Source organism: Cygnus olor, chromosome 7, assembly GCF_009769625.2.
Source record: "Cygnus olor isolate bCygOlo1 chromosome 7, bCygOlo1.pri.v2, whole genome shotgun sequence".
Taxonomy (NCBI): domain Eukaryota; kingdom Metazoa; phylum Chordata; class Aves; order Anseriformes; family Anatidae; genus Cygnus; species Cygnus olor.
This window is the reverse complement of record NC_049175.1, coordinates 21,820,071-21,842,760: the sequence shown is the minus strand read 5'-3', so window position 1 is coordinate 21,842,760 and position 22,690 is coordinate 21,820,071. Positions and strand designations below refer to the sequence as shown.

The following is a 22,690-nucleotide window of genomic DNA, read 5'->3' as shown; positions in this document are numbered from 1 at the left end:
AGCTCTACCAGATTGTTTGCCATGAATGACTGATTAAAACTGTTGTGGAATTGCCTGCTTGGAAACATGATGTCAAGAAAGAAGGTATTTTTATATACCTACCCTGCTTTGTAGAAAAAGCTGTTGGGATTGTGCAGTCAGTCAGTTCTCTTTAGACCTACAGCAAATATTTCATAAAATATGAATGATATTTTAGGAAGTACCTATTGGTGCAGGGTGTAGACTTTGTAGTTAAGGTAGTATAAATGTGATAGACCACACAAAGTACAGGAAGAGAAAAAAAAAATGTTGTAACAAACTTCCCAATCAGCAATTAAAGTTTCAAAAGCAAATTCTGAAAGAATAAGAAATCTCTTCTGTTTGGGAAAGGGGAAAAGAAGAAGGGAAAAGTGGAAAATGATGTTGCCTCTCATGTCTTTTGCTGCTTCATATTTTTCCTCATTATTTGATTGGAAAAAAAAAAAAAAAGAAAGAAAGAAAAGAAAATTCAGCCTTGCTCTAATGGTAGCTTACAGCTGCTAGGGAATTTACATCTCCTGTGGCAGGTGTTAATCATGGTGAGACTAAAGAGGAGTTCCACTTCAGTGACTTCAGTCAGTGTGTTAGTAGGTGGTAGCACAGTAAGATCTCAAATTATGAGAGATTATGTTTTCAGAGATGTGATGAAAACTCCAACCCAATAATTACATTTTCTAAAGTAGTCTGTGTGCTACATTACAGCTGGAGGCATTCTGCATTGCCTAAATGATGAGTTCTTGCAGTATGAGTTTCTGAAACGTAAGTAGGGAAAAAAATGAGTTAGGTGGATCCTGTTAAAATAAAACTTTGGAAGCTAGAAAGGCTAAAGCTTTGTGTCCCAGGAGGAGGTGTAGTGAGGCGACGCAGTGATAGGTGGCACAATTGTCAGCTTTCTGTACTGAGGGGGAAGGGAGGGACCAATACAAGGCTTAGGAAAAGCAGGTCTTCCCAAAGATGAGCTCAGCAAGAATTCAGTTTCTTTGGTCCCAGGACCAGACATACAGGTAGTTTTACGCCATACAGTAGCGCCCTGGTATATGTAGTCCCTAGCTCATTAAAATAGAAAGAATAAGGAAAAAGAAAAGCCTTGCAGTGGGACTTCAGAATCCCCTGGGAGTTAAAGCAGGTAACCAAGTTTTTCAGTCCTAGTTCAAGATATAGCTTGGTCCCTCACCAAGCACTACTTCAACTCTGGCGTTTTCTAGGCATTTAATTTCTGTGTTCTCGTAGGCCTGTAACTTTTATTTTCTGAGCATTTTTGTCTCACCTGAACTAAAGCTGGGCTCAGAAGTAAAGGCTACATTTATTATATGCAGTATAATATAAAATAATGAGTATAATATATATGCAGTGGTTACCTACAGATGTTTTTAGAATCTTCTCTTGACCTTCTAGTGGATACAGAAACAAGACGAACAGAAGGGAGTTTGTTTCCCCTAAATTACATCACTTGAATTTCTATTAAGCTGCTTTTCAGTCTAAATTAAGAATGTCCCTATTGTTTCACAAAGATGACAGCATCCTGCCCAGTGGGTCAAAGAAATGATAATGCGCTCCTGCGGCCATGTGGCCTACAGTGAGGAAACTAGCCTTGTTAGCTCTTCTTCTAAGAATAAAACAAAATTTTAAAAAATAATAATAATGCAGGGGTCAGAGTTGCATTCCTTAGGATGTAATTCGTCAACTGCGCCACTAAGAAAACTTTGTTATTTCTTAGATAAAATGCTTGGATTAGAGGAACTTGAAGAATAGAAACAATCCAGCAATGACCTCACCATACTGACCTAGGACTTGGTCAGATAAAGGGAAGCAGAGAGCTACTTGAACAGTTCTGCATCGCTGGACCCAGACTTGCCCCACTATAAAATCCTGTAAAAGCAGCAAAGTGAAGGTAAAGTCTCTTTGTGTGTATCACCAGTAGGGGGGATTGTCTCCTACAGCTCTAGCAGCAGCATGGTGCAAGAGGCAGACAAAGGGGATACTGTTAGTCATGCTTTATTTGGTACAAACAATGCATTTTAATCTGCCTACCAGAAATCAAGCCAGATTGAGTCATAACTGTTGTGAGCTTGGATGCCTGAATTGTTCCTAATGTCTGAGCTAGCCTTTTCTTCCTGTTTCTGCCGATCTGATTTGCAATCCAAAGGGATTTGTAGTGTTAACATAAGTACATTGAATAGGTTTTGACTAATTCAGTCTCAGTTGAAAATGAGTGTGTATGTAACGGGATATTTCTGAGAAGAAGCCTCTTGCATTGTGCTCTTCTGAGTACAAGGTTTGTTTGAATGCTGCCATAGTTGTTACTGAACATCATAGCCATGACTTTGAAGCATTTGAGCATCTAGTGCTGAGGATAGGGAGCCAGTTAAATGTGAAACAAGCACAACCTCTCTTGCCAACATAGTCCCTCCAAAGAGAGATCAGACTTTCAACTGCAGTTCTTTACACAGTGGGAAAGAACCAGCAATTAAAACTTCTTAAGTCCTTGTAGTTGTCAAGTGTCACAATTAATAGGCACCAATAATTGTTTTCTATGGTGGAGACAGAGGCAGGAACTGACCAACATGCTGAATAGCTTTTTCTTTTGAAAAAAAATATGGCTGACTTTACTGGTAATAGTTATGCAAGTGAGACTAGTGCATTCCTGACTTAGTGTATGATCTTAGACAAGTCAATTTTATTTTCAGCCCTTGCATTCCTCTTATGTGGTTTGTTCGTTTTACCTACTTAGACTGAAAGCACTTCAGGACAGAATCTGTCTCTGAGTTTTATGTAATGCCAGGCCAACCCAGCTCTGCTTTACACTGAGGCCTTCAGACACTGGTGAAACATAAATAATTTCAAAGACAATTAGCAACACTAGCTTTGAGTGGGAAGTCAGCCTGGCCTGAGAAGGAGGAATTTTTACTGCTTTTCCCTATCTGCTAATTAATATCCTCTTGGAAAGGAGGAGACTGGAAAATTCTGCAAACATTATAAACGTCCAAAATATTTGTGCAGTTGTGGCAGACTGAAGCAAGTGGATTGTGAGCAGTTAAGTTGCATCTATCTGAAAATCAAATTATCTTTATTAATACCTGTATGCCTCAACAGCACCCAAAGCCCAGAAAGGGTTTAGTAAATCTTAAAGAACTCCCTGCTCTAGGCAGATGCTCATGACTACTTACAAAATTTATCCATCCAGTGCTTTGAGGGAGAGGAGCTTGGCTATATAGTAATATTTAGGCTGGAAAAAAAAAATCAAGGTAGGCTTTACTTCAAAGAATTATATAAATCTTCCATTCATTCATGTTCTTTTTATTTATTTATATAATTATTTTTATCACAATAGCACCTGAGAGCCCCAGTCAACATAAGGAGGAAGGCAATGTACAAACCCTGCACAAAAAGGCTTTTGTTCACCCAAAGACTAGCTGGTTTCAGGACACAGTGAGAGGGGCAAATCAGTCCTTTAAGAGGTACCTGATCTAACTATGTGTTATAACCTTCTTCTCTCCAAAAGTTCCTGTCATCTCAGTTCTGCTAGCTGATCTACTTTTTAAATATATACTTATTTTTAACTAGACTTTTTTTATAGAGTCAAACTGCATTCTGTAATAATCATTTGAAGAGCTGAGATGAGTGCAACTCCGTCAGAGGAATAGGGTTAAGTATCCAGGGAGTGGAAACCTCTTAATCATGACCAGTAGCAGAAGACACAGCAAATGAATATGCACTTGTGTAAGTCCGCCTTGATCTCACGGGCCTGAAGGTGAGAAAACAAGTACAGTCAGAAATTCCTTCTAACCTATTCGGTGCCAAGCTGTGATGAGGAGCACCTGCAAAGAAAAAAAAAATCCCTGCACTTGAAATTACTTTGGCCTTTATTTTCTCTGTTTTAAAACTAAAGAAAGTCCCACCAAAATAGTTTTAATTATGAGAGTGACTGATGTAATCATAGAATGGCACATTTAAACACAGGTAGAGTATATCCAGAGTCACCCTACCTCTAGCGTACAGCTAGTTTTTAATGTAGGTAGTGTCACCAGTTATTCCACAGATGCATTACTACAGTTGTAGTGTGTGTTTTCACTCAGAAGATAGAAAATATTTATATCATGGAAGTGGCAAAGCTTTAGATAGTATGTTGCTATCATCATGGCAGACTATTCTAATTCCCCATATAGTTCAGGACAGTTAGACATTTTCCTACTTGGCAATGCAACTTAACTAGTACTAGCTAGCAGGCAGTGGTGTAGACAGCACTGCATCTGAGATCTTGCCCTTCATTAGTGTGTGGGAATGTCACTTGGAATTTAAACCTGTGAGTTCTTGCAGTCACCTGTTTTCCCTTTCCCTTTCCCTCTTCTAAACATGTCAGTATAACTGAACCTCTTCTGGTAAATTTTGAGGAGAGTGGAGGGTGCAGATTCTGCCTTGGTGATATTGTATTGTATATTGACCTGCTCTGCTTTGCCATGATGGGAAATTTTGGGTATGTGCAGAGGTAGCGTTAGGCGCCTGACTAGTTTAGTCAGCCAGAGAGTTCAGACAGCTTCAAGGTTAAGTAGCAGCTGAGTAGGAGCTTTCAGAAACTGTTTGGGACTTTTAATTATGTCCTTTTAATTTTTTCAATTTGGCCCTACAGTGAAATATGATTAAGACAGTCCTAAAGGTTTTCCACACCAACAATTTTGCCTTCAAAGGCTTTTTTAACTGTGACCTTAGAAACTCTCTGTTTCTTTTATTTCTCATTTATTGACAGAAGGAGGAACTCATGGTCACTGTTCATAAATAGGATCACACCAGAGGAAATCCTGACTATGTGCAGTCTCTCTGCCTGCAGTCCATCTGACTGATTTGTCAGCCCTGAATTTTCACCTACCCACCTGATTTGAAATGGGGCAGATACTAGATTTTTCTTTGTACTAAACAGCTGAATCAATGATGCTCTCTTCTAAGGGCCACAAATGGAAACAAAGAGCTAATTCCCTGTGCCTTAGTGCTCAGCCCCGAGTTAAGTGGCAGGCACTCTCTCTAACTGATGCATAAGATATTCTTAGCAACCATTTCACTGGGGTGTCACTACATCAGCCAGAAGCAAACGCAGATGAAAGGCTCAACAGATAACAAGCTAGAAGAATTCTATTCAGTGCAAGATTTGTGCCCTTGTTCAGAAATTAGATTTGGAATCTGTTTGTCCCAGGTATCACAAAAGTGTGTTTTGGAAGCATGGACGCAGCTGTCCACAAAATCAGGACAGTTCCTTTTTTCTGCAGGTTACATCTGGCTTTGATGTGCTGCAGATTCACCTGCGTGATGTAGTGTATTGGTTAGCACGAGGTCCTTCAAAGCCTTTAAGTCAAGGCTTCAGTTACGTATTAATGGTACAGATCTTTGTACAGGTTCTACAGCCGAAATATTGGTACATACTGGGTTAGGGAATATTTTGGCTTATCTATGTCAGATCTAGCCAGCAGGCCCAGTTTGGCAATGACTTCAGTGCATATATAATTTTAAACACACAAGCACATAAGTAATTCCAGTCAGGCAGGCTTGTTTTTAAGTGCATTGCTGACTTGGGGGATTTCTGGCTCCTATAGCTGTTCAGAGCTTGGCTCCCAGAAGTCTTCCTCCAAATTTAACAGCATTTCTGCTTTACTCTCTTGTGGTAGAAAGGTGTTAGCCTGCTTTGCTCTGTCAGCACAGGCAGCGAATCTGCTTTAGCTACCATCCTGTGAGGATCTTATCACTTATGCGTTGCACAGATAATTTGGTGGGGATAAACACCCTAGAGGTACCTTTGAGAGGCTAAGCAATATATGTTGCTAAAGCTGAAAGACAGTGCAACCTTGCTAATTGATAAAAAATTTACACAAGCTTTTATAAAATTGGGTGTTTATTCCACAAAGTTCAGAAGTTGACATAGCCTAAATTGGGCAGTACAGAACAAGAACCAAGAGATATATTAGAAGTTTAAGGGTCCGTTCTAACCCAAACCAGTCTATGATTATAAATGGAATTGCTTTTGCACACGCATTGGGAAAGAGATACGTAGTCTCCTAGGAACTAGTAAACACATGGAGCTACACTGGCTTCATTATAAACATGAGATAAATAGTGGTTTAGGCTGCAAAGGGGAAGGTGTAGCAGCTTATCTCTCCAGGGAGATGAAGGACTGTATGGGACATTTGTAGACAGGGGAAATTTATTAAAATTTACATCTTGCTGTTCCTTGTCCTGAATTAAAAAAATAAATAAATAAAGGATTCTTCATTGTACTGCACACTAACATAGATGAGTAAGGGAATTTCTGCCTTCATCTGGGCAGAGATGCATCGGGTGATTTTTTTTTTACTCACTTGTGCTAGGAAACATCTACAGGCCATCTGCCATCTTGTACTTGGTTGATGAAGAAACAACCTATAATAGGGAGAAAGTACTGCATTAGAGTGCGGGCTGTTCCCTTGCATTTAAACCACATCCGTCCTTGAAGAACAGACTGTCCAGCCTGGCCTGGGTCACAATGGGATAATGGCACAAGTCACAATAAACTTGCTTTTCCTGGGAGGCTGTGCCTTCTGTGTTTACTAGCCAGGTGTGTCAGGTAAACTTAGGTGCAATTTCATTAAATATATATTTAACTCTTTCCTGTTTTGAAAACTTGTTTTGTCTATACCATTGAGTATACAAGCCTGCTTTTTACAACTATCTCCTATTTTTACAACTATCTTCTTCAGTGTTGTTTTCCAAGCCATGGACCATATATGCTGCTACTTACACATTTGGAAAGAAATAAATTACATCAAACCCTTTCTTGTCTCCTGGGACTTCTGATATATTCCAGCCTAATCCTTCTATGGGGCAAGTTGTTCCACAGTTAACAAAATAAGATTTAATTTGCCTCTGCTTAAGCATTTGAGACTGGCAAATCTCTAAGATGGGACATGGAATTAAAGGGGTCATTTGTTGATCAGTACAGGCAGCTCCTATGCACCTGCAGAACTGCCTGGGCCTTTCAGTAGTCTGTAACTGCAGAAGACAACTTCAGATCAGAGGTGGCCTGGCTAGATAAGCACCTCATAGCCTCAGGCACCACCCTGCCCTCAGGCACCATCCTAGCCAACTTTGTCATTTTTTCCTAGCTCTAGGACACATTTTGAGACCTTCCTCCAGAAAGTGGGAAAAGCCACACATGGTTGGGCAACACCACAGCTAGTGCCTTCTCTGTCACAAAATCCACAGCTGTTTCCAGGTGCAGCCCAAGTATCTCCAAGCAAAGAAGCAAGGAGTGGGGTGCAGTTTATGGCAGTTTTTTGTTTTTCATGGCTTCTGTAATGAAATGGGAGCATGTCAGTCTGTGGGTTGCATCAGACAGCACAGCCTGATAGGGCCCTCTCCTTTCCTCAGCTGTGCAATCCTGCAGTTAAGCCTTTTGTTCCCGCTTAAGAGTGAGGGTGCTCTGAAGAGAGGTGTGAAAGGGTCTAGAGCATGTCTGGGACTGTGCTCATGGGGAGAGGTGGAACTGACAGGTGATACCAGTCATCTTCTGATGCCTTGGAGAGGAGATCATGTTCTTCAGATGCAGAGAGAAGCAGTGTCTTCACTGATTGCCTTGTCCCATTGCCAGGATGAGGCTATAGCAAGTAAATGGCTCAGTAATAGGAGTTGCAGAAGGGCCCCAGGAGTCCAAGCAGGTGGTACAGCTGGTGATGACAGGCTCAGTCTGCAAGAACAGTATGTGTGCTGGAGATAGCCAGGGAGACCTCATTTTAGCAGGAGCTGGGCAGACTCACTGTCACATGGGCTCTGGCTCAGCTGTGCAGCCTGAGCTTTGGGAAGCTGAGGACAAACTTCAGGACATGCAAATCATGGCTGACTCTTCAGCATACTGACTGCCTTTCCTGGGGCCAACAGGGTGGGTGTTCTTACGGTTCTGTTTCTGCAAGGAGCACCAAAAGGGGGGGGACAAAACCCTCCAGATTTTCTAATCTGACAGTGCTGTTGGGATTGGCTCAAAAATTAGGCAAAGATTCAGTCTGAGTATTTGATATGTAGTGTTCATTTCTGGCTAATGCTATTTCTGTTACACCCCTCCTTCCGAGCATGATTTAAGAGGACTCTGTGATAGAAAGGCACTGCCACTTGCTGACTCTGCATTAGCTTCTGCAGCATTATGAATGCAGCTTAATTCCCCTGTGAAAAGAACTGACGCAAGCAATCCCCATGAACTCATCACACTTGACAGGAACACGAGTGGAGATGTTGATCCATAATTATTAGGAAATTGGGATCGAAAGCAGGCAGGTTTACCTTAAACTGTTTCGCTCAGACGGTTACTGCAGCTTATAATATACAACTTAATTACTAGAGAACATGATTTCTGCAAGTGAAAGCAGTTTCCTGATCTGAAAAGCTGCTATAAATACAGCTCTAAATTCTACTCAAATTAGGTTAGCAGAGCATGGGTTTGAATAGTATTTAAAAGAGCAAAAGGAAAAAGTCAGGTAGTGTTATCCTATTTTTTCATCACTCCTCAGTGGTAAGGCTGTTGTCACTGCCTGACCTCACATGTCATCCAAAAACAGGAAATAAAGAACAAGACAGAAATGGTTTTCCTTAAGAAAACACGAATTGTGTTCTACTGTAACAGTGGCAGGCATTTTCAGTTTAGGGCTACAGCTGCTGTGTCAAAGGCATATGGAATTGTTTTCTATAAACAGTCCTCTTTTATGTCTTAAATACTGAGGTAACAAAAGGCTAAATGCCAGGGGATTCATCCTCACCTTCCCCACACCCTACCCCTTTCCTCTTACTCCTAACATCTACTCTCCGTTGTATACACTCTGTACAGTGGAGCTCAGGCTCATAGGATGGATGTAAGTTTTAGATTTTTTCATGTCTTGTGTGAATACTCTGACAAATGTAGAGATTCCAGATACCTTATTAATTTGCTTTCCCTTTTCTTTCTCTCTTAATACCCAGCTTCACTGAGCATTAGCTATCGACAGCCATTACACAACAGTGATCTAGACACAAAGAGTTACTGCATTACATAATGGTGTAAAGATTTGCAGACTCAGCAAGTCATGTCTACTCACGACTAGGTGGGTTTTTTATTATATCTTGGAATATAGTCGATATTAAACTTTTTTCAGGGTGGTAATTGAAGTAGCATTACTGATGAAATTTTAGCGCTGAATTTTCCTAGTACTATAGAGATCTTTCCAGAACAATACTTTTCTGTCAACACACAACAATTCCTGTCAGTGTTCAAGAAACTATCAGATAATGCCTTTAATAAAATGCTTTAACTTTTTGTTAGCTCTGAAGTGGTCAGGCAGTTGGATTTGATGATGTTTGCAGGCCCCTTCCAAATTAAGTACTCCAATTCAGGTTGCTGGCTGATCATTGGGAAAATGTGTCCCAGAATTGCAACTGTGGACTTCTAATTTGTTATAGTCAGGGAGAGAGAGACTGTTACAGTTTGTTGTTTTTATATCCTATATGCTGTAGGGGTAGTGCTTTCATTACATGACCATAAAGTAATGGTAATTCTCTGCCTCTGAATTCTCTTAACAGAAAAACACAAGAACGTTCTAGCTCTGGATTTGCTTTTTTGACCCTTTTTTGAGGTTGCGTGTGTGGTTTGCATTATCATGTGTTTCATATTTTACCTCATAATATGCAGTTTCTTCAGCACTTTGAGGCTTTACTGTCATTTTCAGCTGTGTGGCAGGTCTTTTTTCAGTGCTTGTTGGAGTATCTTATTTCTGCTGTGGTCAAGCATCTGTACTTAGCATCTTTGAACGAAAGAACACAAGCCCATCATACAGAAGTTTCAACAGATAAGCAAATCTGCTCAGCTGAGAAGAGGAAAAAAAAGTGAAGGTCACAAGGCTGAATCCATGAAGTTGTGTAGGTGTGGTGAAGTTGAACATCACTGTGTCTAACAGTTTAGTTCATGCTGGCCAGAGCATAATCTGTGTTCCCTGAGTTAGGCACCTGTACAGTAAATGTGGTGTGGAGATACCCAAACTACCTCAAGCAGTAGAAAATTAGGTGCTTTACCACTGGCTAATTTAGTTGCTTTTCAGTGTAAATTATCACAGAGAGTTTTGTGTGCTTGACAGTAGAGTTAGCTCTCGTTACACTGTTTGAGGCTGGAGAAAGGCTCTTGCTTTCTGCTGTTTCACTTTATATAAAACAAATCAAGGCACTGTGGGCAAAGTGGGTGAGAGCACAGGAATGACTAACTAATGGAAAGCTTCAGACGCTCACATGGGAGAGAGGAGCTCTTGCTTCTGGTTTCTGCCTAGCATTTCTGAGATATACCGTCTCTGTTTATAACATGTATCAAATACTTCTACTTATTTCTGCCAGAGTGACTGATTTTTTTTTAGATAGAAAGTTGATTAAAATGGAGATAAAATTGATTACTTAACATTTTCCCATTCCTCCTCACCCCCCCCCCCCCCTTTGCTCATGTGCACTTTTAGGTCATTAGGTGCAATTGAGTAAGTTCAGCAGTGGGTAGAAGGCAATGGTTTAGGCATTTCCTAAGCTAGAACATGTTTAGATAGACTGTAACATAAGAGTGATAGTAATGTTTTGTCTAAAGCTGGAGCAGATGAGAAATGGGTGAAAGATGAAACATTTTCTGGTGGTATCCCACCGACGTCTGTAAGACTGAATCAGTGGGAACAATAGTCTATCCTTTAATTTTATATGTGCATTTGGCCTTTGATGTTGTATAACACTTTGCTTAGCAAGTGTTTTATATTGATGTGATCAGCAGATAAGGAGGTTGTTATATAGGCGTCATGTTGGTTGCATGTTGTCTGACAGAATTTATGTTTTGTACCATACACAGCAAATTCTGAAGGGGGAAAATGGTTTTGTCTGTGTCCATTCATGTTTGATATTTTCCTTTTGTCATTGCAAGCAGCAGCAGAAGAAATGCAAATGCACATGGTCAGTAGTAAAAACTATTCAGTTCTGAGCTGTGTACAATGGGTAGTGACCATGAAAAAAACAAAAACAGAAACAAAACCACATGAAAAACCTCAACCTAGAGTATATGCCATTTTAGTTCTTTTTGGTAAGAATTATGTTGCCTTCCAGAGTAAGTTGTAACTACACTGAATTTTTCCCTTGCAAATGTTTAGGTATATTCCTCCACATGGTGCAACGTCATCTTACTAGCATCGCAATATTACTGTGGCACTCTGTAGGTTAAACCTTGTTGAAAAGGAACACAGAAATGTTAGCATTGCTTTTCATCTATTCATAAGCCAGGCTTTTATGATGTTTCCTTCTCAAATTGCTGTAGGTATGGTTTATCATCCCAAGATAAACTTTGCAAAACCTTGCTTGCCACAGGGGAGATGAAAAAAAAAAAAAAAAAAAAGCCTCAGTGCAAGTTGAGATAATTCATTTGAACAGGCATAGTTTGCATATGCATCTGGTGCATTCAGGTTTGTCTTGTGCTTGTAATAGAATTGTGTGGTATAAGGGTTTTGTGCAGGTAATCAGTAACACTTTTAAGAACAAGAAGATAAATACAGTTACTTGTTTTAAAATTCGTTCTATGGTGATCCCTAGGAGAGACTGCAACAAGTCTGGCTATGTGCTTCTGCAGTTTACCTTTTGCATTTAGCTCATGAAGAAAGCAGATTATGGCTTTTAAGAACTAAACTTGACCTTTCTGCAGGTCTTTGTGAGGTGTGACATTGTTTTGGTGCCTCATGAACAAAAAGGTTTTGCTGGTTTAGTTTAGAAGCATGAGTAAATAGTCTTAATACACAAGCTTCAATAGTCACATAGGTAGTTATTTTAATTCAGTTTAAGCCTAGCAAAAACAAAACATACAAACCAGAAGTAGAAAGGGTCATGCAGCCTTTTGTACTTTTAAGTGCCTTGATTTAACTTAAATTAGTGCAACTGTTTTTAATGTGAGCAAAGTCTGTGTCAAATGCTGCTATCAACCGAAGGAGAATTTTATCAGTGCGTTACAAGCGGCATGGCTTACTCTATCAGGAATGCAGTAGTGAAGGATTGCGAATGAGTTCCAGAGCGGCTGTTGCACTTTCCACGATTGATTTTGTCCGGTTGGACTTGGAGTGCACAGCTTATCTAGGAACACTGTTCAGTTACAGGCAACAAGCAGGATAACGTGTTAACTGGAAGGTATTTATAAAAACTCCTTTCTCAAATTTAATTCTGAACTAACCAGAAGTCTACAAACTTTCATACATTTATTTGCTACTAGAATTCCTATTACAGGTAGCTACCTTGTAAAACCACTTCTCCTGGAAGAGAAGTAGACCATTTTCCTGAGTGTTGTAGTTATTCACTACTGATTTTTAGAATTGGTAGTTAATGCCTAAGCATTCTGTTTGCTTTCTGGCATCCAAGCTTTCTGCTTTCATGTGTATAAGCTACTGCACATAGCAATGTTAGGATAAAACAGTGTAACACAGAGCCACAAGGCTCTGTGCTGTAAGGGAGCATGCACAATAAGTACCTGGTTGGTGCACACAGTCTCATCAGCTTTTCATAAACTTTCCACGGGGCATTTAATTTCTGCACAATCCTAGGAAGTGCTATTTAAGTAGAACACGTGTATTGGAGTCAGCCTGTAATTTCTAGTGCTGATAGTTCCAGCAGGGTTGTTGAGCTGCATTTTTGTAGATACACAAGCGGTGACATAGAATTTGCCTAATTCTTATGGTATTCTCTTACCCTGACATAGAATGCTTCCTTGAAAACTTGTTAATTCTGGTGTAGTGTTCCAAATAGCTATATTGCCGAGCTTTAATTGTCTCCTATTCTGAAAATAAAAACCATTAGAAACTAATGTTGTGGATCTTTTCTTTTTCTTTTTTTTTTTTTTTGAACTGATTGGTCCAATGTCTTGCCTGTAGCCATTGTTAAACTGCCAATTCAAAAGTGCAGTATAAGTTAACTAGCAATCGTTAAATTCAGAGAAAGCAATTGAGATGTTCCTTTTTTCAAGGCACCTGATACTGCATTTGATGGGGGAAAACTACATTCTCGGAAATATTTATGTAGTATATATTGTTGTATTTACCTTTGACTTAGCATAAAATAATTAGCTTAATAAATTATTAAGGGTGACTTTTCCATTTTAGAACAAAAGGTGAGTGGACCCTGTGCTTTTAAAATAACTGGAAAAGATAGTTTGCATGCATGCAAGTAAAGTGTGTATTTACTTAGCCTTATCATAAGTATAAACAGTTTGCTGATACAAGATTTGTGTTTGTTGTTGTTGTCTTTTGTTTTTTAGCTAGTTTACATTCCCATAATGCGTATCCCAAGATTTCCTTAGCGTGTGCAAAGGATGACAAGTATCAGTACTTCATACAACTATATTTAATAAGTTATTACAGAAAAAAATAAAGTCCAAACTACAAAGTTTAAGCAGTTGTAAGCAATAGCAGCATTGAGCTCCATGTTTAGTCACAGTACTGCAGTTCCATACAAGCATTAGTCCAAGCCAAAAAGGAAGAAGCCTTGTTAGAATTACTAGCAAAAACAATCTAAGAGAACATGTAATAAAAGATACAGTACATTTAAAATTAGTTGAAAAACAAGTACAGAGATCTTAGCTGTGAATGCGCTAAAAGTTATGTCCATTATTTTGACAGTAAAAGTACAAATATCTAATACTTTATACCCCAACAGAACTACATCCAGGAAAAAAAAAGAAAAAAGAAAAAAAAGAAAGAGCCAAAATGACCTCTTATTAGCACCCTGGTTTTCTACTTACTGCTAAACTTTCTCATTTATATTTGAGTGTACCAAAATTATGTGACCTATGTGATTTCTGACCAGCTACCCATTTGGGGTATAGAGTAGTGTCACACTAACATGAATATAAAATACTCTGTGGTATGATAGAACACTATAGCAGCAGAGATTAAGAAGTTTGTCTGTTAAAAAAAAAAAAGAAAAGAAAAAGGGTTTAGCTGACATCATACAAACTAGCAGAAAAGCAACTACATACAAGCCAGATTAAACAAAAGAGACATTTCTAATTATCTGTGACTAATCGTTCACTCATACCTTGCAAGTAGAGATGTCACAATACTGAAATATTAACATGGGAGCTTTTCCCAGTTAAGCGCCATTTCTTTTTTTCTTTCTTTTTTTTTTTTTTTTTTAAACTACTCTAACAGTGAAATCAGCAAAGTTATTTGCTAACTGCGTATTTGCAATACAATTTGTTTTAGCCCATGCCTTGCTAGCAGGCTATAAAATACAAGCATGTAGGCAGAAATATAAGCATAAACTTTGTACCACTTAGCAGGAATCATTTATTCCCTCTTCATTCCTTAATCTCCTTTTTTTTTGCAATTTGTGTACATTCCAACCAGTAGTACCTAATTTGAGTCTAAATTTTACTTCACTATTTGATCTAGTCTATACATTACTTACAGAACTGAACACACAGAGGATACACAATAGACCAACTCTGGACACATTCCTTTCCACAAGTTGTGGATGAGCCCCTCTAACACTCTAGTATAAGATAGTCTAAAAGTTCATCAATAACTTGTTGAAGTAATTGTTTTGTCCAAAGAAAGTCATTGTATGCCCTGTTTACGCAACACCAGTTTTAGTCTGGATTGGTTTTGGTGCCAGAACAGAGAGTCACTGGCTTCAGGAAGGGGGTTTCTCCTGGCTGCATAGGAAAACAACTGTAATGTAAATGGAGGTGATGTGAAAGGTGTTTTGATACTGGCATTTGGTATTGCCAATACAAGAGAAAAAAAAAAAAAAAAAGGACAGACACAAGAGAGGCAGAGAAGAATGGAGAAAGACAAAGAAGCTGAACATCTGTTCAGACATGGCGGCAATATGGGTTACTGCATTGCTACCAGGAAATGGATGTACATTATTTTGCATTAACTAGGCAGCTACCAACACTGGTAACGTCATTAGAAAATGATGTGGGTACCTACAGTCTGCTCCATGCTGCCACTGATAAATGTATGCAAGAAGGAAGTTGTGCAGGAAAGGGTCATTTTTAATTAAATAAATAACAGGGTGGCAAAAATACAGTGATAAATATATATTTTAGGAGGTTCATCCTAAGACTATCGAAAAGAGTTTATAAAAGTTCACGATGAGAAAAGTAATGGAGCATTATGCTGAATGGGCAGGGTCAAAAACCCGTCGTTTCAATAGGTTTAGTTCATTATAACGGCAATAGTATTTAATCAACACTGGTGGTGTATAAATCTAGACAACGAACTGGTACTGTGACATCCCTATTATCTCCCTAAATCATTTTGATAAAGGAAAAGGCTTTTCAAAATATCACATTTTTTCTGCTTCATTCTGTCATTTTATTGCCCAATTCTTTGTTACAATTTTCCAATCACTTTACATAACCATTTTCATCATTGCCACACTATTGTAAACCACATCAGCAAGTTAATACATAAAGCTTTGCATTTCAAAAAACTAGACACTTTAGTAACAATATTACAAAGATTTTAGCTTCAAAAATAACTGAAAATGAAAAAAATAAACTTTTAAAGAATTAGCATCATAAAATTAATTTATTCCAAGTAAAAATACAAAATAATATTAATGACATTGACCAGATATGAAAGTCTCTCCCAGAAACAACTATATTAATGGTTGAGAAAGCACTCCTTAAAGAAAATACGAAATAAAAATGAAAAATATGTAAATATGTTTAATTTTTTTCTTAGCAAAAAATCTTTCTAAAAATAACAATGAAAATTTGTCTCAGTACAAAGGCTACATTACTATTGAAAAAATACCAGCATGAAGAAAAGGTACATATTTGACAGTAGAAAAATGATTTTAGTGAATCACAATGTCTAAAGTCTGCAATGAAAATAAATCTGCAATAAAGATTTATGCCTTTTTTCTTTTCATTTTTCTTTTTTTTTTTATACAAACAGTACAAACAGTATTGCACATAACAACAAATAGTCGAGGTTAGGTTAGCCTTCAAAAAAATCGACTAGTTCAAGTCTCACATCAGAAAAGGCCACAATAGGACCTGTTGTACCCAGGGGCTTCTTAGTCAAGTTGCAGTTCAGAACTCCATATTTTAAAAAATAACTTTTTTTGAAGGACCCTCTTTTAATAACAACATATTAACAACTCAGGGGCACATTCATTTACAAAACAAAAGGGAGCATGTTATAATTTAATAAACTAAAAAAAGTTCTCTTTAAAAAAATACAAACAGAAGAACTCTCACAATTCTGGTCAGTCGTGCATAATCACACTTGATTATAAATATACAAATTAAGGGAAAATATTTTTTCACCTTCTATTCACAACTTTCAGCACCAAATGGAGTTTGTTTACACCTGTTCTTTATGATAATTTTTAGTTTTAATCCAACATTAGGCTATATTGTACATTTTCCAGCTTCTCTTTCTCTTTCTCTCTCTCTCTCTCTCTCTCTCTCTCTCTCTCTCTCTCTCTTTCTCTCTCTATCGGGGGTATGTTTCTACATGAAAGAGGGGTATTTCTTCAAAAAGGTTTACTTCTTTCACATAATTAGGTAGATTTCTGTAGGTTAGCTATGATTTTTAATATTACAGTTATAAAGCTCTAACTTCTTCATTTTCAAAAAAACTCAAATAAGCATGAAAAAAATAAAGTTACCCATCTGTTAAATCATTTTTCTTGCAGAATTAAATTAATATATATTTTTCTGAATAAACTTACTTAGAAAATATCATTTTCTTTCCTATATTTCAAAATTGAGGTATTGCAAAAGATCATGTCAGTCAGAAAGCATGCCTTTTTCTTTAAAAAAAATCATCAGCCGACTGTTGAAAACTGTCTAGATACAAAAAGTAGTGCATAACAAAATGTCTTGTACAGATGAAAAAAACAGAAAAGACACCTGGGCTGGGAAAAAGCAATATCACAAAAATGCCCAGAAGTAACCTCAAAAGGGATAATTATAATAAGCCTTTTAAACCAGTAAAAAACTATTTTTTCTTCTTTTTTTTTTTTTTTTTCCAAAAACAGAAAAGTTCCTTTCAAAGCCAATACTTGCAACTAAACATTGGGAAAAACAGCTTACTAAATTAGACACAAACAAGGACATCACAACAAACAAAACCCAGAACATTTAAATCTACTATGCGGTGTCATATCCAGTCAGATTGTCCCCAGAACTGCAAAAATAAAGGAGGAAAAAAAAATAGTGTACACATTCTCACAATCATTAGTATACCAAGTGTGTTTATATTTAATTGCTATCTGCAGCCCCATAGTTCATGCTAAAAAAATGTCCACTGTGTTAGCAGGTCTTAATTGTATTCAAGCTTCACAGGATACATCCAGGGATTAGAGAGATAACGCCACATCCACAGAGCAGACATCTCATGATACTTTTATATGCAGACATTTCTTTAGCACCACTTTTTTTTTCCTAACTTTCTCAAATGTGCCTAGTTTATTAGTTTGACAGACTATCTAATTGGTAGTGTATGTATGCTAGTATGAGCTCTTTGGTTTTCTGGACAAGGTCTGCAACTACGTAAATGATGCAAGCATTAGGAGAGAGATTGTAACTAAGAGCTCATTTCTGTTTATGTACCTGTTATGAACTGTCAAAAGTGTGTTAATGTTGGATACAGAGGCTTTAACAGTTAAGTTTGATCACAGTACTAGACATAATCACTTTACTATATAAAATAAATTGCACAATATATAACAGAGCACCGCAAAGTACTTCATCTACCATCCACAAATTTGTTTTAAGAACATCCTACAGCTAGTTTTTATATTTGTTGTAATATAGGTCATTCTGTAATGGGCTGATCCTAATTTCAGAAGCATTACATTTACTGAGGCATGCCTTCCTCCAGTCAGTAATCAATTTTTTTTTTGTTACTGAATGTTTTGTAGCCTACGTAGATTCTTCATAATTTGTGCATTGTGGGCAGGTTTTATATTAGACATATATAAAATTTATTGCATGCAGCAACCTGATTAAGTAAACATGCAGTCAAAAAATATTGACCTTCCTTGGAAGCTTTTCTGTATGCTATACTGATCTTCTTTCAGCAGCCATCACTATTTTAATCACATATTCATTTTTTAATTGATACCCTAGCCTGAATAGAGTATTATGGTATTAGTAATACCATTTTAATAGCAGCAAAAGCTATTGCAGCATACATTTACATAACACTAAAAGACCTAACCAAAAAAAAAAAAAAGAAAAAACCCTCAGCAAAACAAAAGAAAATGTCTGATCCAGCTTATGAGGTATCATCCTTACAAGTCAAAAATGGAGAGCAACTAAAGGCTTATTTTCTTTAAGGGTTATTACTACTCTAAATGACCCAAACTAATGATTGCTGAATATCTGTTTAAGTTTTTGCTACATCTGCCACCTACTTGTGAATATTACCTTTGGTAAGTCATCTGCTAGGGGCAAGTCTAAATTTCTGAAAATAAGTGCATGCTCCAGTTTAAAAATAAAAATAATTATAATAAAAAAAAAAATCTTCATCACATACACATCAACCAGTGAAGGTTGATGAGAATGGCAGTCTACATAATGTCACTAGTGACAAGTCTTGTGTAGGAAATTAAGGTACCAAGCAGATGTTTGTGTGAATCAAAGTGCAAAATCAGTACAGTTACACTCTGCCGGTCTGTATTATACTGGACACTGAGTTCAGTAATGTGACTGTAAATAATAATAATAGTAATAAAAAGACCCATATCTTCATTAAAGTCGAGGACGAATGCACAGATTTCCAGAACACTAAGCCCTGAGGCAGCGCTCTCTTTTTCCCTCGATTTTATCTACTCCAGTACTTGTTGCTGGGGGAGGCCTGGGGTTCAGCTCCAGCGGAACGGGACGTGGCGGGGCCGGTCACCTCCCTCCTTTACCAGTGGTTTGTGGAACTCTCGCCCAGCACGAGAGTGTATGCTTGCCCAGCAGTATTCACAGTAATACTGCAAACAGGTAACGTTGGCACAAAAGAATGGAGCAAATTTTCCACCACAACGAGTGCCCTGGCATTCATCACACATCTGATCATCCAGCACATATGGCTTCACTTCCACCTGCATTGAAAAGAAGAAATAACTATAAGAAGATTACATAGTTTTGCTAAGTATGAATAGAAAGAACAATATTTTAATTCTTTTGACTCTATTGAAGGTTTTAAACTAATAATGGATTAACCCAAACAGCTTGGCACTTAAGTTTTCATACCTACCAGCTTACTTGTCAGAAAATCTCAAGGAACTGTGTGCTTTGATAACTATTCAATATATCTTGGAAAAGTTAGGTATGTGAAAGTACAAAAATGGAAGTATGGCAAAAATAGCATCTCCAAGGATTTTGCTGCTAAGAAGTTTCCAGGAATGTGAAATTGGTTGTTATGAAGGCAGGGTGAGAGAGAGCAGCACATAGGAAGGAAAGTAGATTGACTTATATAGAACAAACTGGTATTGCAAAACCTGAGAGGTCTGGGGAGTTTGAGGTTTATTGTTTGGTTGTTTTTTGTGAACAGCAAAATGCAGGACAAGCCTAAAAGATGAAGAGATTATTGACATAAAACAAAATTAAATGTGCTTGTATTAAACTTCTATTAAAATCACTGTCTATTTATTTTATTTTTAGCTCTAGAAATGTAGTAAGATTTGTAGTTGTTCCAACTATGGCCTTGCAATCAATTAAAAACACGCTTGAGCACCACTGACTTTTGTCCTACTCTCAGTCATAAACATCCTAGGATGGGGATTTTGTTGTTGTTTTTAAAGCACCTGTGCCAAACAGCAGTATTTTGATGCATGACTAGGCATTCACAATACTACTACTACAGGAGTTGACAACATGTGAGTTTTCTCCTGTATCTGATCCTCAGAATCATGCCTACATGTTTAAATTGACGGTTTATTCATTCTGGGGAAGTCAATAGATTATGTAAGTAAATTTCTGTGTCTCTGTGAAGCTATTTATACAGTTCATAAAGTTCAGATAATTACGTTAAAAGACAGAAAAAGTTGAAATATTCATACTTTGATTATAAATTATTTTGTACAAGTGATACTCTCTGGCTAAGTATAATGCAAAGAAAACTTGAATCCAGTAACTATGCTTAAATACATGCAATATTAAAGAAACAGAATGAAGAATTATTAAAGAATACAGAATGAAGTATTAAGTTGAAAAACAAGAATCCTATACAACAAAGTTTTATGGTGAATTTTACTTCAGTTTATCCTGATCACATTTCAACAAATGTTACTTATTTGAAGCAAATCTGATATAGCGAGTTATATTTCTTGCATATGGATCTGCCAGAACTGTCTTTTTTTTTTTTTTGGTTACACTATACTACTGTTATGACATAGAACCAGTCTGAATAACTGCCATTCTACATCTATCACTATCATTCTATCACTATCTATCACTATCATTCTGCATCTATCACTGTCTCAACATGAATCTGGAAGAAGGCAGGTCCAGTGTACATCCCTAGATCTCCACCTGCTCACATTTTCAAAGCATGAATTGTGAAGGTCTGAAATTGATTCTCTTACTCCTTTTCTTGTTTTCATTCCTAATGAAATAGTTTTAAGGATGTATACCGTACAATTCAGGGATTTCAATCTATTACATATAAAAATTAACATTTAAGGACAGAATTAAATGAATTCATATTTCTTCAACTTCACAGATAAACCTAGTTTAAAAACAGATAAAAGATAATTAAGCTTAAATTCTCAGTCAGACATCTGGGGAAAGTATTAATTTTTGTAACAATTACCAGTTAGCATCATTTGTAGTTGTGTCTTAAAGCTTAGAAAGAAAATGTATCACCCAGTTTTTAAGCATGGGTAATACATAAATCTCAGAGGGTTTAACAGTGTGATTAAGTTTCCAAAATTAATCTTGTTAGTGTCTCAGTAGAAATTTTAAGAATTAAATGTACAAAAAAATAATAATAATACTTACGAACAGCTTTGTCTTAGTTAAAGTCATAAGGTATAGTAGCATCACAGAAAAATAGTTCAAAGACTAACTCCATGCCCTCATCTAATCTAACAAAAAGTTCACTTCAGGCTTTTAAAGAGAAACTAAAACCAGCTTGGACTCTGCTTTGCAGCTATGTTATTAAATATACTGCATGTCATAGACATACCCAATATGTGTCAAGCTGACTCTTTAATAAACATTGTATATTAGATTAAGTAGAAAAACAGTCATCCCTATTGTTATAATGCATAGCACTGCATCTTTTGAAGAATTCTAAATACTAAGTCCTCAAAAACATAGGTGTTATTTGTTCACGTAATCAAGATGAGAAGATAGAAAGTCTAAAGAAATAAAATCTCTTGGAAATTAAGAAATGTTTTCCTTTTAATGTCTTCAGCTCAGATTGTAGCAAAGATATGGATTTTTCTCTATACTTGGAATACCCTATAGAACCCATAAACTGAAAAAAAACAACACTATTTTTACCCCCTTTTACCCATCTAGGATTTATCGGCATCTATTTTTGGTCAAATACTCAAGATCTCGAGGTCAGCATTACCTGTTATACCTGTGATAACCCCTGTGTTTTAGGAACCTTAAGGCTAGACATACAATGTAGAAAGAGAAAGTTACCTAACAATAGCAGAAATGCCAGAAACTATATAAGTAGACACTAAATAATATCTGTTGATGCACAATAAGCTAACATCTAAAGCAGGAGAAAGAAGGTGGGTAATTCTATGACATCTGACCTTCAGAATTCAAAACAAATAAAACCAAGACTAAACTGAGTTTACCACCAGCTATTTTCTGGTTTTAGTGCTAAACAGTTATTTAAGATGTTAAAGGCATATTTTTTCCACTCTGCTTTGACAGCTTAAATAAGTTTTTAAATAATTAACTAATGTAAACTGAAGAACAGAGGTTACAGTGTTCTCTAACATGTATTATCTTAAGGATTTATTATTTTTTTTAAATCTGTACGTTTTTGTTAGTAGCAATCATTCCATTCTATGCTATTTTACTTACCCGTTTATCAATGTCGTTATGTTGGAGCTGGACAAAGCGAGCACTGATAGCAGCAATATAGCTCTGCTGATTAGAGAAAGCCACTCTGCCAGCACCTTTTGGATACTTCAACTCTGGGTCTGTATCAATGCCAGCATAGCAGACACCTCCATATAAACGGTCCATAATCATTGCCAATTCAACTGCAAGAAGGCAATTTTTAAATATTATGGATTCAACATAAATAGTTTTGTTTGGTTTGTTGCATAAGAAATAGTGCTATTTGCCTTAGCATACATGTCTTCCAAAGTCTAAAACAGCAAACCTAAACATTGGTTTTAACAACAGCTTGAAACAACTCTATGTGAATTACAGTAAAATATAAAGTCAAAGAAACAGACTGTAAAAACAAAGCTTGCTGTGATTCAAGTGTGGGAAAAAAAAAAAAGCAGAATTATGTTGTTAACGTAGGTATCAGGTCAACTGTTTTGGAATTTATCATAAGGTAAATTCAAACTGTGCTGTTTGGAATTAGGTATTCAGGATTTACCACAACAATGCGGTTTGTTAATGCTAGCACACATATAACATCGCTTAAAGATACTCCCGTATTTGGAATCTGTTACTTTAGTCTATATACCAGGAGTTTGAAAA

At 37.0% G+C, this 22,690-nt stretch overlaps 1 protein-coding gene and 1 long non-coding RNA gene across 14 annotated transcripts in view; one reads left to right on the top strand and one right to left on the bottom strand.

The window, feature by feature from the left end:
• The window catches only part of LOC121073146, a 54,946-nt gene that overhangs the window by 7,032 nt on the left and 25,224 nt on the right, over nt 1-22,690 (top strand). For both annotated transcript variants that reach the window (XR_005821525.1, XR_005821524.1), the window contains exons 2-3: nt 1,736-1,909; nt 8,983-9,104. This is a non-coding gene — a long non-coding RNA (uncharacterized LOC121073146). The remainder of the gene's footprint in view (nt 1-1,735; nt 1,910-8,982; nt 9,105-22,690) is intronic.
• Nucleotides 17,820-22,690, bottom strand: part of CPEB3 (cytoplasmic polyadenylation element binding protein 3) — an 89,656-nt gene continuing 84,785 nt past the window's right edge. For all 12 annotated transcript variants that reach the window (XM_040563825.1, XM_040563820.1, XM_040563821.1 and 9 more), the window contains 2 exons: nt 22,058-22,239; nt 17,820-19,107 (listed from right to left, as the gene is read on the bottom strand). In XM_040563825.1, coding sequence (XP_040419759.1) covers nt 18,880-19,107; nt 22,058-22,239 — 410 coding nt within the window. In that variant the 3' untranslated portion in view covers nt 17,820-18,879. The remainder of the gene's footprint in view (nt 19,108-22,057; nt 22,240-22,690) is intronic.